Source organism: Oncorhynchus kisutch, linkage group LG15, assembly GCF_002021735.2.
Source record: "Oncorhynchus kisutch isolate 150728-3 linkage group LG15, Okis_V2, whole genome shotgun sequence".
NCBI classification, from domain to species: Eukaryota; Metazoa; Chordata; class Actinopteri; order Salmoniformes; family Salmonidae; genus Oncorhynchus; species Oncorhynchus kisutch.
In genome coordinates this window covers 56,719,468-56,737,290 of record NC_034188.2, presented here as the reverse complement: position 1 = coordinate 56,737,290, position 17,823 = coordinate 56,719,468, and the positions used below count along the sequence as shown (strand labels likewise).

The 17,823-nt window shown below is 43.5% G+C and overlaps 1 protein-coding gene and 1 long non-coding RNA gene across 2 annotated transcripts; one reads left to right on the top strand and one right to left on the bottom strand.

The window, feature by feature from the left end:
- The first annotated feature begins 4,301 nt into the window (after positions 1-4,301).
- On the top strand, positions 4,302-9,594 carry LOC109904790 (uncharacterized). Its single transcript, XR_004203120.1, has 3 exons — positions 4,302-5,171; positions 5,441-5,507; positions 9,480-9,594. It is a non-coding gene; the product is annotated as an uncharacterized LOC109904790 (long non-coding RNA).
- On the bottom strand, positions 6,268-16,653 carry si:ch1073-280e3.1 (complement factor B). Its single transcript, XM_020502953.2, has 18 exons — positions 16,528-16,653; positions 15,099-15,347; positions 14,769-14,954; positions 13,046-13,219; positions 12,780-12,884; positions 12,521-12,654; positions 12,150-12,300; positions 11,832-11,963; positions 11,627-11,728; positions 11,178-11,315; positions 10,895-11,010; positions 10,645-10,774; positions 10,271-10,424; positions 9,978-10,054; positions 9,280-9,386; positions 8,555-8,687; positions 8,370-8,419; positions 6,268-6,606 (listed from the first exon to the last, which is right to left on the bottom strand). The coding sequence occupies exons 1-18, from the start codon at positions 16,583-16,585 to the stop codon at positions 6,442-6,444; spliced, it is 2,361 nt and encodes a 786-aa protein (XP_020358542.1). The 5' UTR covers positions 16,586-16,653; the 3' UTR covers positions 6,268-6,441.
- Between the last annotated feature and the right edge of the window lie 1,170 nt (positions 16,654-17,823).

Here is a 17,823-nt window from a genome sequence, read left to right as displayed (position 1 = left end):
ACGGACCTCAGGTGCAGGTGCATTTATACGGAGACTTGATTACACACAGGTGGATTGTATTTATCATCATTAGTCATTTAGGTCAACATTGGATCATTCAGAGATTCTCACTGAACTTCTGGAGAGAGTTTGCTGCACTGAAAGTAAAGGGGCTGAATAATTTTGCTCGCCCAATTTTTCAGTTTTTGATTTGTTAAAAAAGTTTGAAATATCCAATAAATGTCGTTCCACTTCATGATTGTGTCCCACTTGTTGTTGATTCTTCACAAAAAAATACAGTTTTATATCTTTATGTTTGAAGCCTGAAATGTGGCAAAAGGTCGCAAAGTTCAAGGAGGCCGAATAATTTCGCAAGGCACTGTAAGACAAAAGGAGGAATGAACAACAGCGTTTCAGAGCACAGGTCTCAAACGCAGTATCCAATACTTTTTTGCTTCCTCTCCCGAGAAGGTATGAGAACACGTTTATCTTTAAAGGAGAAAATGGCATGCATTTTAATTTGTCTAGCAATATTTTGAGTAACCAAGAGGACTGAACGCATCACTTCAACTGTTCAAAATACACCATGTTTTCACAATGCCAACCTCAATTTACTTGAAGTTTTATTTGACCATACCATGATTGTATTTTTGTTTTTGATGCAGGCATCCAAGAGGCCATGCAGTTCCTAGGAGGACCCGCAGGAGAAGCGTCGGAGGACTGAGGGCTCAGACAGTGGGGGCGAGGCTGAGAAGCTTGCTGAGGAGAAGCTCTGACAGCTCCAAGAGATATCAGAGAGGGCTTCAGGGGCCATCAGAGATGGTTTCCAGCAGCAGGCATCAGCCTCAGCATGTTCTCAAAGCCACTGGCAACAGATTGGAAACCTCATGCTCTACACAGCTGCTGGCATCACTGGAAGCACCAAGGTTAGAGGTAACTCTGTACAACTAAATATTTGATTCAAGCCAATTAATCTTTGTGTTATGTTTGAATGAGATGCTTTATTTATTGTCCATCAAAGGATTACATTTTTTAGGCCTACATTTGAGCACTTTGGACAAACCAAGCAGTACAAACACAATTACTTTTAGTAATTTATTTTTAAAGCCGACCCATCTTTCTTCTTGGCCCAGACATTCTTCTGTTCTGTCAAGTCCTGGCTTTGCATACGACCTCCTCTCGCTTTGCTTGGTCTATCGCTCTCTCCTCATCCATCTTCTTCGTCTCTTGACTTTTCCTTCCCTTTATTTGTTCTCTTATCTCCTTCACAGGATTATCTTTCCTGAGATCCAGCCCAGACAGGCCAGCTTATTAAATAAAGGCTACAAGGTAGTGGCAAATGCAACGGATGTGAAACGGCTAGCTTAGTTAGCGGTGGTGCAGCGCTAAATAGCGTTTCAATCGGTGACGTCACTTGCTCTGAGACCTTGAAGTAGTAGTTCCCCTTGCTCTGCAAGGTCCACGGCTTTTGTGGAGCGATGGGTAACGATGCTTTGTGGGTGACTGTTGTTGATGTGTGCAGAGGGTCCCTGGTTCGCGCCTGGGTATGGGCGAGGGGACGGTCTAAAGTTATACTGTTACATTGATGCTGTTGACCCGGATCACTGGTTGCTGCGGAAAAGGAGGAGGTCAAAAGGGGGGTGAGTGTAACGGATGTGAAACGGCTAGCTTAGTTAGCGGTACGCGCTAAATAGCGTTTCAATCAGTGACGTCACTTGCTCTGAGACCTTGAAGTAGTAGTTCCCCTTGCTCTGCAAGGGCCGCGGCTTTTATGGAGCGATGGGTAACGATGATTCGAGGATGATTGTTGTTGATGTGTGCAGAGGGTCCCTGGTTCGCGCCCGGGTATGGGCGAGGGGACGGTCTAAAGTTATACTGTTACACATGTATTGTCAAGCACGGACACTGCAAAGCTGTTTTATGAGACCTGCTTCTTACATGCTGATCACACCACTCGCATTGCAAAATAAATGTACACATACATGTTATTCAATATTGCACCCATACTGCTTGTGCGCGCCAACGAGCGTCTGCGTTGCCAAGCACTAAAATAGAAGTCAGTTCTATTTATGATGCTGAAGGCGGTGCAAGTCCTGCCTCTCCTATATCCTCATTGGTTTATAGAAGCAGATACCCACGTGCCATCTCCTCATTGGTTATACCCACGTGGGTGATTGAAAGATGAACTGAGGTCGGTCAGTTGTGGTAATAGACCTTATTATGAAAGTTAGATGCCAATTGCCATATAAAGTCCAAAGAAGAAGAAGCCTGGAAGGAGGAGAGATGACTAGAAACGATACGGTTGACCTTTTTATGTGTCGATTAATTGTCGGAGTTGAGGACCTTGTGCATTTCAGGTAAAATAACAACTCAACGTTTATATCCCAGGACAGATTAGCTAGCAACTGCAAGCAAGCTAAATTGCCATCAATGTTTAATGCTTTTCGACCTGTCCCCAAATTAATATAATTGGTTCTGAGTTTGTTTTGAAATTTCAACCTGTGTGTCGTGATCGCGTTTGGTGTTGGGGGACAAAATCAATTTGCGCACATTTGTGCACGCGGATGTACACACGCGTCCAGTTTGGGCATGGTGTTATGCATTCTTTTAATGGTCATTTGTGTCTAGATGAATAGCTAACAATGTCCCTGTTGCCCCCCTCCCAGGTTGTGTTCGTCACCATTCAGATGGGTATCTCTAGGGGGAAACTGAAACCTGAGGATTTCAAGTCTAAAGTGGAGACCATTCTGAAGACATTACAGCTCCCCGCACAGGTTAGTCAAGAAACATTTACACACAAAGATGGAGCTTGGAAGCAGATACACTGTGTTGTATTTATGTGTTTGTCTGTATTTTTATCGTGTGTAATTCAGATGTTGACACCTCAAATGGTGTGTGTCTCATGTCTTTGTGGTGTCTGGTTCTGCGATCTACAGGAAGTCAGTGATGGGGATGTGGGAGCACCTTTGTGAGAAGGTGAGACCAGAAGACATGCCTCATATCAGACATTGTGAATAGGGATTAAAGGGTGGCTATGATTGTATCCTTCTACAACAGGCCACAACACGGGTGTGTCGCAAAAGGTTCACAATACCAACTCCCTTTGGCACTGTCGAGTTGTGCTTGTCATCCACTTAGGCCACATTACCCTGGTGAGTCATGACATAGACCAGTCACTGCTTCAACATTTACTCTACCTTTTAGTCAGTCATCAGACTCTCTTATCCAGAGCAACTTACAGTAGTGAGTGCAGACATTTTCATACTTCAACAAGCGTATGGTGCGGGAAATAAATGGAATAGAATAGAAATATCAGATTAGAATACAATAGAAATATTAGGATAGAAAAGTACTTTAATTTGTCCATATGCTTCCAGCATATGCTTCCAGGAATTTGAATATGATAAAAATCAATGACAAATCAGCAGAGAAAGTGTTCTGTGTCCACTGACTGTATGAAAGGTGATTCTCGCTATGTTGTAGATACACTTTATGACCAGGTGTTGTACAGGCATGCATTGCACATCTTAATAGTGCCTGATTGTCTCTCTCGACTAGTTTGCTCTGAATCAAATCAAATCAAATTGATTTATATAGCCCTTCGTACATCAGCTGATATCTCAAAGTGCTGTACAGAAACCCAGCCTAAAACCCTAAACAGCAAGCAATGCAGGTGTAGAAGCACGGTGGCTAGGAAAAACTCCCTAGAAAGGCCAAAACCTAGGAAGAAACCTAGAGAGGAACCAGGCTATGTGGGGTGGCCAGTCCTCTTCTGGCTGTGCCGGGTGGAGATTATAACAGAACATGGCCAAGATGTTCAAATGTTCATAAATGACCAGCATGGTCGAATAATAATAATAAGGCAGAACAGTTGAAACTGGTGCTGCAGCACGGCCAGGTGGACTGGGGACAGCAAGGAGTCATCATGTCAGGTAGTCCTGGGGCATGGTCCTAGGGCTCAGGTCCTCCGAGAGAGAGAAAGAAAGAGAGAAGGAGAGAATTAGAGAACGCAAACTTAGATTCACACAGGACACCGAATAGGACAGGAGAAGTACTCCAGATATAACAAACTGACCCTAGCCCCCCGACACGTAAACTACTGCAGCATAAATACTGGAGGCTGAGACAGGAGGGGTCTTGAGACACTGTGGCCCCATCCGAGGACACCCCCGGACAGGGCCAAACAGGAAGGATATAACCCCACCCACTTTGCCAAAGCACAGCCCCCACACCACTAGAGGGATATCTTCAACCACCAACTTACCATCCTGAGACAAGGCTGAGTATAGCCCACAAAGATCTCCGCCATGGCACAACCCAAGGGGGGGCGCCAACCCAGACAGGATGACCACATCAGTGAATCAACCCACTCAGGTTGAATCTTGAGCTGCAGTTCCAAACTCCAGAGTTCTTCCTGGTGCTGGAAGAGCACCCCCTTCAGTCTTCCTCCATTTGATCCTGTGAGTAACCTGGTGAATATCAGTGGTATTCTCTCTGCACAGAATGCATATCTGAAACTTTTTAAGTCTCTGTATGAGTCTCTCTCTCCAGAGGAAACGTGACTCCAACGCCCGTCTGTATGACCTGCCCAGTGCCTCCATCACCTCCACCAAGCAGGAAGTCATAATTGCCGTGGGTTTCCCTGCTGGCAAGTGGACATGTATTCCTTTTTCTTTCTCTTCCTCACTTTTTACTGACAACTATCTGCCTTCTTTTTTTTTATCTAGCCGGGAAATCAACCTTTTTCCACACACACATCGTCCCCAAAGATCACTTGCACGTGAACATGGTGAGTGGATCAGTGCACTGTTGGATCTCTTAACATCCACACACACCCATCTACACACACTGACCTGATCTGTGTTTGTCAAGACACCCTGGGCTTGTAGCAGAGCTGTGTATCGGTCTGTGAGCGGACTCTGATGGAGGGCCGCAGCGTGGTGGAGGATAACACCAACCCAGACCCAGAGTCTTGCAAACGGTACTTGCCTCTGTGCTCCTACTAGTGTGTGGAGCACTTTTGGTTTGTAATTCATGAACAACCTAAACCACGTACATAGCAGATGGTGGTAAATCTGCTACATCCATGAACCTAACCCTCCAGGTATGATGCTGTCAGCCAGAGTTTGGCCGTGTCCTGTTGCTGCTTCAACTGCTCTGCCTCCCTGGAGCAGGCCAAGCACAACAACAGAGTAGGTCTCCTCTCTCCATCTACGGAACTGCATATACCAGACTACACATGATTCATTCTAGTAGAGTAGAAGGTAATGTGAACTTGGGACCTGATCGCCCAAACAGTATAGCCCAATCTGGAACTTAAACTACAACCATCTGGTTCAATGTCTACTTCTTAAACCTTATAAAGTACAGGCCATGGGAGACACCCAGTTCAATATAGGCTCTGAGGTGCTGCCCTGATGCATAGTGTTGTTCATTATTGGGCTCTTCCTGTGCTTTACAGTTCCCTACGATGGCCCCCTCACCACTAAGCACCTCAAAGTCAATGGCATGATCTTCCACAGTCACAAGTAAGTGACATTGAATATTATCAAGGGACTTCACAGCATCACATTCTCAAAGTAGGGATTCACTGGCCTCCACATTGGGTTGAAAGGATCAGAGCACACTAATATACCAAATATGTCTTTATGAATTTTATGGTTTACACAGCCATCCCAATTCTGATCTTTTGCCCAATAATTAGCAAAAGGGCTGATCTGATTGGTCAAAAGACCAATTAGTAGAAAAATATCAGAATTGGGTTGCCTGTACAAACGCAGCATATACATATGTCATGTAAAATAAATGCATGTCCGAAGGTATTTGCCCACTCTGAACAGACTTTTTCTCTCCACACCGGAAGACGTTTGTGGCGCCCAGTCTATCGGAAGGTTTTTCAAAAATCCTGCAAGTTAATTTTGTCCCAACCTTTACAGACAATCAATCAGAGGCCCTCATCAGGCAGTTCTCTGAAGGCTGATGGGGGGCTGGCATTCGAACACTATTCTAACCTAAGATTTGTCAGAATGTTATTGGTGCAGAGTAATTTCAGGAAAATAATCTAGCCGTTGTACCCTGTGGCTGTATGTAGACAAACTATTTAGTTACCTGCTGCTAATCAACAAATCACTGTTATTGCACTACATACATTTGAAGGTACAGATGTTTTAACTAAATGTAACCACAGCAGACAGCATTTTTGTTTGATTTGCTTGAGTGTCATATTTTCTTGTCAGATATACAGTACTTGTTTCCAGAAAGCCTAAAAAGTAAAACAAAAACATGAGCAATGTTTAATTCATTTTATATTTTAATAAATTGTTATTAGATTAATTTTACAATGGGTCCTATTCTATAAAGTAGGGAAACGGAAAGGCATCTTTTTCTGCTATTAAGCCACCTTCCTAAATTGGCGCTACTAAATCAATATTTTAAGCTTTTTGTGAGAATCCAAGTTCAAACTCAGTCGTCCATAGGTAGAAACTCCAGCTCCGTCCCCAGGTGCTGTTTTAACCATGGCAGCAAGTGGAAGACACTAATGTGGAAGTCCCTTGCATCAGGAGGGGGCCTGTCACTACTGTCTTGTGGCTCACACACGTTCTTGGTGCCCCAGCTCACTACTCCCACCTGCAGGATAGATGGAATAGAACCACGGGTGTGGATTCATTCCTACAGTTGAAGTAGGAAGTTTATGTACACCTTAGCCAAATACATTTAAACTCAGCTTTTCACATTTCCTGACATTTAATTATATTAAAAAATTCCCTGTCTCAGGTCAGTTAGGATCACCACTTTATTTTAAGCGAGAAGCGAGTAGTGAGTGATTTATTTAGGCTTTTATTTCTTTAATAACATTCCCAGTGGTTCAGAAGTTTACATACACTCAATTAGTATTTGTTAGCATTGCCTTTAAATTGTTTAACTTGGGTCAAACGTTTCAGGGAGCCTCCCACAAGCTTCCCACAGTAAGTTAGATTAATTTTGGCCCATTCCTCCTGACAGAGCTGGTGTAACTGAGTCAGGTTTGTAGGGCCTCCTTGCTTGCACATGCTTTTTCAATTCTGCCCATTTTCTATATGATTGAGGTCAGGGCTTTGTGATTACCACTCCAATACCTTGACTTTGTTGTCCTTAAGCCATTTTGCCACAACTTTGGAAGTATGCTTGGGGACATTGTCCATTTGGAAGACCCATTTGTAACCAAGCTTTAACTTGAAATGTCTTGAAATGTTGCCTCAATATATTCACATAATTTTCCATCCTCATGGTGCCATCTACTTTGTGAAGTGCACCGGTCCCCCCTGCAGCAAAGAACCCCCACAACATGATGCTGCCACCCCCGTGCTTCATGGTTGCGTGCTTCAAGCCTCCCACTTTTTCCTCCAAACATAACGATGGTCATTATGACCAAACAGTTCTATTTTTGTTTCATCAGATCAGAGGACATTTCTCCAAAAAGTACGATTTTTATCCCCATGTGAAGTTGCAAACTGTAGTCTGGCTTTTTTTATGGCGGTTTTGGAGCACTGGCTTCTTCCTTGCTGAGCGGCCTTTCAGGTTATGTCGATATAGGACTCCTTTTACTGTGGATATAGATACTTTTGTACCTGTTTCCTCCAGCATCTTCACCTTGTGAAGATTGATTTGCACTTTTCGCAACAAAGTACGTTCATATCTAGGAGACAGAACGTGTCTCCTTCCTGAGCGGTATGACTGCTGCATGGTCCCATGGTGTTTATACTTGCGTACAATTGTTTGTACAGATGACCGTCGTATCTTCAGGCATTTGGAAATTTCTCCCAAGGATGAGCCAGACGTGTGAAGGTCTACAATTTTTTGGGGCAGATATTTTTTGAATTTCCCATGATGTCAAGCAAAGAGGCACTGAGTTTGAAGGTAGGTCTTGAAATACATCCACAGGTACACCTCCAATTCACTCAAATGATGTCAGTTAGCCTATCAGAAGCTTCTAAAGCCATGACATCATTTTCTGGAATTTTCCAAGCTGTTTAAAGGCACAGTCAACTTCGTGCATGTAAACTTCTGACCCACTGGAATTGTGATACAACGAATTATAAGTGAAATAATCTGTAAACAATTGTTGGAAAAAGGACTTGTGTCATGCACAAAGTAGATGTCCTAACCGACTTGCCAAAACTATAGTTTGTTAACAAGAAATTTGTGGAGTGTTTGAAAAACGAGTTTTAATGACTCCAACCTAAGTGTATGTCAACTTCAACTGTATATGCCTGGTCATTGAATAGAGTCATGCAAAAAGTACACTTAGCTTTGCCTAATGAACCAAACACCAGATACTGGTACGTAGTTCTATATGCTAGTATGAAGTATGCTTATGATGGAGAAGATTTAGTGGAAGGGGAGTTTCTCACTTGAAAATACCGCAGTCTGTTAAGAAGGAACAGAGCGCCTCCAGAGTCACCTGTCAGAAAAAGTTGGATCATATCGCACATGAGAATAACATAAAGGTTACTCCTATTATTTGTATATGAATTAATGTATGTGTTCCCGAGTTGTATAATGTGACTTCCCATGCTGTCTAATCCTACAAACATACCTTTGCAAGTTACTGCATCTATATGATCGGCAGATCCGCCCGAGCACAGAAACCTGTCTGGCACGTATTCATTCAGAGTTGCATCGTGAGGAGTTAGAAGTGTGTTCTCAGCCTGTTTAATACAGTCAGGCCTCTGCAAATAGGAACATCAAACAATGGTTCTACCAATTAACACCGCACCCTTCATACGACACCCTTCACAAACATGCACATCAATTAGACATCATTTGCAGGCATACATGCAGACAAACTCTTATTTCACAAAGTACATTTGTAGAACTTCACTCCTCATACACAAATGGTAGTAAATGCAGAGCCGACGATAGAGATTATATTGTAGAAGGCCTGTGGATTTGACCGATGACCTTTATGAATGTGTGTTTGCTTGTTGAGTACCACTAACCTTACTCCCTGTATGAATGTGTGTTTGCTTGTTGAGTACCACTAACCTTACTCCCTGTATGAATGTGTGTTTGCTTGTTGAGTACCACTAACCTTACTCCCTGTATGAATGTGTGTTTGGTTGTTGGGTACCACTAACCTTACTCCCTGTATGAATGTGTGTTTGCTTGTTGAGTACCACTAACCTTACTCCCTGTATGAATGTGTGTTTGCTTGTTGAGTACCACTAACCTTACTCCCTGTATGAATGTGTGTTTGCTTGTTGAGTACCACTAACCTTACTCCCTGTATGAATGTGTGTTTGCTTGTTGAGTACCACTAACCTTACTCCCTGTATGAATGTGTGTTTGCTTGCGTTTTGCATCCTTGACTGTAGCCCCCTTGTTGATGAAGTAGGCTCTGGTCTCCTCCATGGGTAGCAGGGCTTTCTCTGCAGACACACACTCCATTAACCGGTTATTATACACTCACCAATGTATTATTTATTCCACCTCTCTCATTAATGAGCTGTTCTCGCCCACAGGACTGCCACTGACTGGATGGTACTGGATGTGGCTCACCAGGGGTGGCAGGTAGCCTAGTGGTTAGAGAGCTGGGCCAGTAACCGAAAGGTTGCTGGATCAGAATCCCCGAGCTGACAAGGTAAAAAATCTGGCATTCTACCCCTGAACAAGACAGTTAAACCACTGTTCCCCGGTAGGCCGTCATTATAAATAAGAATATGTTCTTAACTGACTTGCCTGTTAAATAACAATAAAGGCACCAACGATCACACCACGCTCAGTCACTTAGGTCATTTGTTTTGCCCATTCTAACATTCATTCCAATAGTAACTGGATGCCAGTCTGCCTCTATTAGAAATAGAACTCGAGTCAAGCAAAGACATGATCTGATTCATGGGTGGATGACACCAGTCATGGCCAGCAGTACCAAGTACAACTAGTTGAGTTGGGCTTGTCAAGCTAAAAAAAGAAATAAAAGGATTGCACTCCGTGTTCAGGAGGAGTAGTAATCATCTTACCGTGTTGTTCACAGGTGGAGTTGGGACTCATCTTCATGGCTCGGTTGGCAGGCTTGGTACACGGCAAGCAGATGGGCCTGTAGAGAACACATACCAGATAAACAACTCAGGGAGGTACAAGAAGTCATGTAGTTACACAATAATAGAGTGAAATAAAGTACTCATATGTTAATATTGTAACAATGTCATTGCTGGTGAATGATTTGACCAAGTAGATTGAATCGTGGTGGTTTGGAATGAGAACCATTTACAAGGGAATGATTTCATGAGCTAGTGTTGCTGCTCAAACCCACCTCGCCGTCCATGACAGCTTGATTGTTTCAACCTTGACCAGAGCAATGTCGTAGTCATAGAACTCTTTCACCTTCTTGTGGCTGAGTCCGTCAACTTTGTACTGTGGGTGCAAGATCACCAACAGCACCTTTGCTGCCTTATTTCCTCCAAAACCTGGGGGACATTGGCATGAGTTTGATCCTTACTAGTAAGCGTTACTTGGGGATGAAAGGTAGAATAGACATCACCTATTTAATCATCAGTAGTTTGTGCTATTTATCACCCGCGTTATAGATTGGTATTTCTGAATGGGCAGACGACACACTGCCAAATGACCCATGAACATTTTGAGGTCAATGCAGAGACCTATGTGCAAATTAGGTAGGCTACTGACCATGCTTCACAGTCACTTTCTCTTGGTCCACTTTCCCCTCAAATCTGATGGCAGAAAAGCAGTGAGCTGCGGTCAGGATCCAGTTCTGGGTCACGATGGATCCCTGGCAGGTCTCAGACTTAACGCCAGTCTGTAGAGGGATGAATAGAGTAGATTGTGTTTACTGTACATTCCTTGGTACTGTATTGAGTTGTGTCTTTGATAGTGTGTATTGTGTACAGTCTTCTATGTTCTGTTAAATGAGGCTTACTGTGATGACATTGACATGCCACGGCCTGGTATAGGCTTTCTTGGTGGGCCCAAACACCTCCTGATTCTCTGACACATCTTCCTGTGCCACCCCACACATGGTCACACTTTTATCACCTAGAAATAAATGCATCCTCACTATTGTATTTGACTTCATTCTGCGTGGTTCCGACATTCTATTGCTAAATATACTACATACAACGACTTTGATACAGAATTTGTACCAGGAAATGATCAAATGCACTTGTTGCGGTAAATCTAATGATGACGCCAAGACAACCCACTGATCATGCTGTTGAACACTTCTCCCAGCTGTTTGTAGTCCTTCAGAATGAACAGGTGCTTCTCATGTCTCTTTCTAGAGGCAATCAGATTCAGCTCGTTCTTATTCACGCTGTCCCCAACACCAAACACGTAGACATCTGCATAAAATACACACACACACACACACAATCTGAGTAGATATTTATAAAGTCTTGAGTGAAGCATCATAGAGCTGTACGGTTGTCAGTGTGGCTCCCTGTGCAACTGATCTATCAGCTTGTCTTCAGTGTGGCTCCCTGTGTAACTGACCTAGCAGCTTGTCTTCAGTGTGGCTCACTGTGTAACTGACCTAGCAGCTTGTCTTCAGTGTGGCTCACTGTGTAACTGACCTAGCAGCTTGTCTTCAGTGTGGCTCCCTGTGTAACTGACCTAGCAGCTTGTCTTCAGTGTGGCTCCCTGTGTAACTGACCTAGCAGCTTGTCTTCGGTGTGGTCGAGAGCCGAGGTGTACCCAAGCAGGGAGCGGATCTTAGCCAGGACAGTCAGGGGACTACCCCCTGTGTTGGAGTACCCTACGGGGCAGAGAGAATACACATGGATGCCTCTCCTCTCCCTACACAATGAACATTCTATTGAAAAAGTCCTTGAGTAGGTTGAACCCTCCCTACAATGTACCATCTGTTTCAATGAGGATGACGTTCTGCGTCTCACTGAATCGGGTCTTGTTCCTCTCTCTCAGGATGGCCATGCGTTCATACACTCGATACAGAGCAGCGTACAGGTTGGTGCCAGTCTTGTTCCCGTGGCCTGTAGGTGACAGGTAATTGTATCAAACCACACCAGGCACTCTACACTAATCAGTCATGCATGCTAATCAGTCATGTATGCTAATCAGTCACGCACACCTCAACAATTGTCAACTGCTAAAGTATATATTTTCCTAAACAGTGTCATAGCTTCACAAAGTGCAGAAAGGGAGAGGTGCTGACATACTTCGGTGATCAAACGCTGCCAGTCTCTTTAGGACACTTTTTACGTTGCTCTTGACATGCTCATCCTTGCTGGACACAATGTCCACAATGTCTTTGGCCTGGCTGGCGTAGGAGATCACCTGGAAATTCAGCTCAATCTCGTAGCTGTCGAGCTGAGAGAGAAACCTGTTAGTTAGACTTTTGCGTCTTTCAGCGGCTTATCATAGAATAGTGTGTTGTTTACCATCTGTGAGAAGTTTTTTAAGTTCTGAGGATTCTCAGGGCTAATTTTGCAGGCACAGAAATGAATCTCCATTGAAAGTGCTTTTTCAGTCTAGGACTAGGCTTAATCTGCATCCTCAATGTTTGTGGGGACATAAATTAAAGTAAGACCTTGCGTATGAGGTCAGCAATGGCGCCCCTGGCCAGGTTAAAGTGGGTCTTGGAGATGCTGCCTGAGGTATCCATCAGGATGAACACGTTCATACGACCATCAGCCACCCGCAGGGTCCTACCAAACGTGACTCCTGGAACGCAGGGACAAGATAGGGGGTGTAATGATCTCAGCTTAAAGTAACATACATGACACACCGAGTATACACAGATACAGCATACTCACAAATGCAAGCACGTACACACTATAATGGATCACCTTTGTTTTTCTTTATGAACTCAGGTGACAGAACATCCATGACTCCAGACAGAGAGCCTCCCATAGCCTCTGCCACTGCACCGGGGGAGTCAAAGGCATACTGGGCTGTTTTGAGACAGATAATAGCATATTAGCATATGCAGAACTTTGACTCTGTAAATAACATTGGATTGAAGTGTACATATAAAAAGGTAGCATGTAGGTATGGCCATAATGTTGCAGCAATGTATTAGTCTAGCGTAGCCTGGTCCAGTCAAGGCACTGACTCTGGCAGCGTGTCTCTGAGCCGCTCCACTCCCTGGACTCCAGACAGACCCTCTCGGCTGAGCCCAACAGGTCCAGACCCATCTGGCAGCGGTACTGGACCTTCTCCCCTTTCCGGAAGCGGCCCTCGGACCTCAGGGCACCCGGGGGCACACCTGGGTTCTTACAGTCATCAGCTGAAATGAGAAGATTTTGTATGAGCCATGACACATGCACTAATCAAGACTAACTTAAATAATAAGATCCAAAGGCCTTTATTTGGCTGATCCGGTGGTAAATCATGGAACAAGAAACGCTAAGGTTGTGGGATCAAGTCCCGCAGGGGTCACGTGTCGGTGTACTAAAATGCATGTCCTCACTGTAATGTAAGTTGCTTTCCATAAAGGTCTGCTAAATGGCATATATTATATAGTACCTCAAAAAGCATATGCAGAGGGTTATAATGCATAATATGAAAAGCGCCATTCATCTCTGTGCCTGTCAATGTGTTTCTACGATTCAAAAAGCTTCTTATACCTAAGTATCAAACCGAAGTAAGTGGGGCTCTATGCACGCCTGTATGCACTTGAACACAATTGGTGCAGCCAGCTCTCAACTAATAAATGCCCTCTCACACCAACCAGACCTCTGTAAGAGTGGGCATTGGCCTGAATGCACACAATATCAATATCAACGGTAGTCACAACTTTACCACTATGACAGAGTCCAAAATGGCAGCCTATTCCCTAAATAGTGCACGGGGCCCTGGTCAAAAGTAGTGCACTATAAAGAGAATAAGGTGGCATTTGGGACGCACACTATGTCTTCAGTGTAAAGGATGTGTTTATGTCAATAGAGCGGTAGTGCTTAGTCAGGATCGTTTACGTCCGGCCACAGGGTATATAGTGATTAATACATCATGCCCAGCAGTTTCATACAGGAAATCTGAGTGTTGAATCAGCTGATAGCCTCGGCTGATATTGAACCAATTAGATTAATCACACTACCTTAATATGGCGGTCTATTTAGTATACCAGGTTTGCACAAAAATTCTCTATGCGCTTCTGTTTTTGGTGACATGCACATTTTTTATTTCATTCATTTAACCTTTATTTAACTAGTCAAGTCAGTTAAGAACAAATTCTTACTTACAATAACGGCCTAGGAACAGTGGCCTTGTTCAAGGGCAGAGCCCTTACCTGCCTTGTTCAAGGGCAGAGCGACAGATGTTTACCAGGTCTGCTCGGGGATTCGATCTAGCATGCTGTAACATGCACTACTCGCCATGCGTGTGTGCTTTCTGCTTTCGCACCCCAGCCTCCACCTGTTGGGGCTCTGCTTTTGTTTCGGTCAGGGGGATTGGTATAGTTACATTGTTCACTGCCTGTTATTAATATATCTTACATGATTTATGCTCTGGCAGTGAGCTACCCAGAAGGAGCAGGGCCTAATGCCAAGACTATTGTACATGTATTGTAATCTTCTAATAAATGGTTAAACGAATACGTGGCGTTTCCTGTCTGAACTTAGCTAAGGTAAAGTCCACTCTCTTTGGCACAGTTTTATGAATCAATACTGAGATTTTTTTGCACACAAGTTCTTTGCACCAAATATTACCTCTACCTTAATGTTTTACTTCTGATATGAATCCTCGTTCTACCACTTAATATATTGTGCACCGTACGGAGAAACACGTGCTGAAGCTTACTTTACCTGGCATGTTGTACAAGGGTGAGTGCTTCTCACCTTGACTATCACACACTGGGATGGTGCCTGTCCAGTCTCCTAGAGAGGTGCAGTTCCTCTGAGCCGACCCAGACAGGCTGAAACCACTGTGGCAGGAGAAACTCTGGCTCTCCCCTGGCTTCAACCACTGTTCCCTGGGCCAGAACTCACCATGGTCCAATTGGAGCTGGCCTGGACACATTATCTCTGTGAGAGAGATGGAGAGAGCGAGAGAGGGGGAGAAACACATTGTGAGAGAGAGAGAGCTGGAGAGACAGAGGAGAATACAGCAGTAGTTTATCAGATACTAACTCATCACCTGCCTCCTTCTGTATCCCCCGGAAACACTACCTTTACAGGAGGCTCGCGACACTCGTCTGCCATCGGCCAGTCTCATGGAGGACCACTCCCCATCGGCGCTGCACACCCGTTGGCTGATGGGGTACGGGTAGTGTCCTGCCTTACAGTGATAGGTCAGCACGCTGCCCTCGGTACCTGCCTGAGAGTAGGACACGTTGCCGCCTCTGATCTTCTCAGCGATGGAACAGTTCTGGGGCGGTTCATCCTCATAGTCCCCGTAGTCTTCCCCCTGCATCCACACTGAAATACAGGCAGACATATGACTGAAATCCAGACATATTCCTGAAATGCAGACATATTCCTGAAATACAGGCACATTACTGAAATGCAGACATATTCCTGAAATGCAGACATATTCCTGAAATACAGGCACATTACTGAAATGCAGCCACGTTACTCGTTATTATATGAATAAAGACTTGATAATATGCCATTTTGACATGTCCCTCCGTGAATCCTTTACATCTGTCCCTCATTTTAAGGTCAACCCTGTGACGAACTCTTGTTTTAATATGGTGAAACCTTCATTTTTTTCAATATTTCTTTCAAAAGAAACATTAATCATGTAAAAGCAGGTGAGCTGTTTTTTTTTTTTAATTCTCTGGTGTTTTGTGGCAGAAAGCTGAGCAGATCAAGCATAACACATCTACCCTGTTACCCATAGATAGGCTAGAAATTGTTGAACCATTTGTTTTTTTGTGAAGCTTGCATTCAATTAATTGCCGCTCCCTGTTGCACACAACAAGCTTCCTTTCCCGTTGTCACAAGGGGATTTTTATTGATTTATTTTTTTTAACCAGGCAAGTCAGTTAAGAAGAAATTCTTATTTTCAATCACAGCCTAGGGTTAACTGCCTGTTCAGGGGCAGAACAACAGAACGACAGATTTGTACCTTGTCAGCTCGGGGGTTTGAACTCGCAACCTTCCGGTTATTAGTCCAACGCTCTAACCACTAGGCTACCCTGCCACTGATTTATGTTGAAATCGCCAACCCTGTTGAGGTCAACTTTATTTGGCACTTAATAGGCATTTACTATTGTGATTTTATTAATTTAACATCTTCAGATGGGATTTTTTAAATGAAGTGTGCTCTTTATGACAAAATGTTAAAAATAGTTGTAATCAAACGTGTTTTTTATTTATTTATTTATTTACAAAGTTACACTTCTAAAAAGGCACCTTGTTGGTGGAACGACCCACACACATTTCTGAAATACATATGTACATATGACTGAAATACAGACATGACTGAAATACAGACACATTACTGAAATACAGACATGACTGACATACAGACACATGTCTGACGGAAATTCAACATTTTACTGAGATACAAACACATTACTGAGAGATCGTGAACGGTGTTGTTGGTTACGGTAACTTCTGACTCGTGCATCTCCCTGACCATCTCCGTACTCACCCTCTTTGACAGAGCTGAAGGAGAAGGCCGCACACAACAACAGAGTGACAGCATGCATGACAAGTATGTGCTTACTCCTTTCCGTCTCTGTTGGTGTCTGACTTAAAATATATGTCTACAAACGATGTAGTTCTCTTGTTTGATGAGTGACTATCCATTAACGAACCACAGCAAACACAAAAGCATGGATTGAGTCACGTTTTCCCAGAACTGGGTGATTTCACATTACATTTAGGATTCATAAAACACTATTATCCATGTGTTGGTATCTTTATTTGAAATGTAATATCTTACTTTGAGACTCAAATACTGAGTCAGTATTAAAGGGGATGACCATCAATGAGAATCAGAAATGTGGTTGTAAAACAGAAACTTAAATCTGAGATCAAATCCTTTTAACCCAGTTCCACTACAGGGTCCCAACTTCACTCCAAGTTAGGGCCATGTTGCCAATACACTGTATGATTTGTAAATGACACAGTTTGTGCTTGCCATTGTTTGTGAGTGTGTAGTGTGTGAGAAATGTTTTAGGAGATTAGGTGATCATTATGCGTATTATAGAGAATTTACTCTGAGCGCCCCCCACACCCCACTCCACCCAACCCCCCTCCTGCCCCAGAGCTCAGTCCTCTCAGCTGACTCGGCTTTGTGGAACACTGTGAAGGAAGTTCTAGGCGTCTTTTATAACAAATTACTCACCCTCAACAAAACAAGAACAAACTGCACATCTACCTACCTCACACACACAGACACGCCATGACTTAATAAAGTGATGAAAGGAGAACCGAACTATAAACACCGGGGGGACTTTCACTGGATTTTAAACCTCAAATTGGTGGACTAAATATTTTGTTATTGTGGGATTTTTTACATTATGGATTTTTATAGATATATAAATATATTTTGGGGGCATTCGTAACAAAATGATGAATCAATCACTCTGGAAAGATACAGGCCTCTTTTATCTGTCACATTGAGATTTCCTGCTGAAACATTACCTTTTCGCCTTTCACATTCCAACACACCTGTTGTTGCTGTGCTCTTAACAACAACACAAGACTACGTTGTGGGTCGAGTGGGTATTAGGATGTGGATTTTCAATGTTTCCCTGGAAGACTGAAACTGAACCGAAGATGACAGACCTCACCGAAGTATCTGTTTACTCAGAATCCTCTGACATTTATAAAGTGAGGACAGCGACAGCTTGTGTGGGCCTGGAATTCTGGTTTCAATTTTTATATCAACCTTGTATTTCATGGTGGGAAGTTACTTGGTGTTCCATGTTATACCAATTGT

Coding starts and splice junctions, on each gene's coding strand:
- si:ch1073-280e3.1 (XM_020502953.2), bottom strand. CDS start 16,585: ATGCATGCTGTCACTCTGTTGTTGTGTGCGGCCTTCTCCTTCAGCTCT. Junction 12,655..12,779: donor GTTCATAAAGAAAAACAAAG/GTGATCCATTAT, acceptor CCTGCGTTCCAG/GAGTCACGTTTGGTAGGACC. Junction 10,425..10,644: donor GAAAGTGACTGTGAAGCATG/GTCAGTAGCCTA, acceptor AATGTCCCCCAG/GTTTTGGAGGAAATAAGGCA.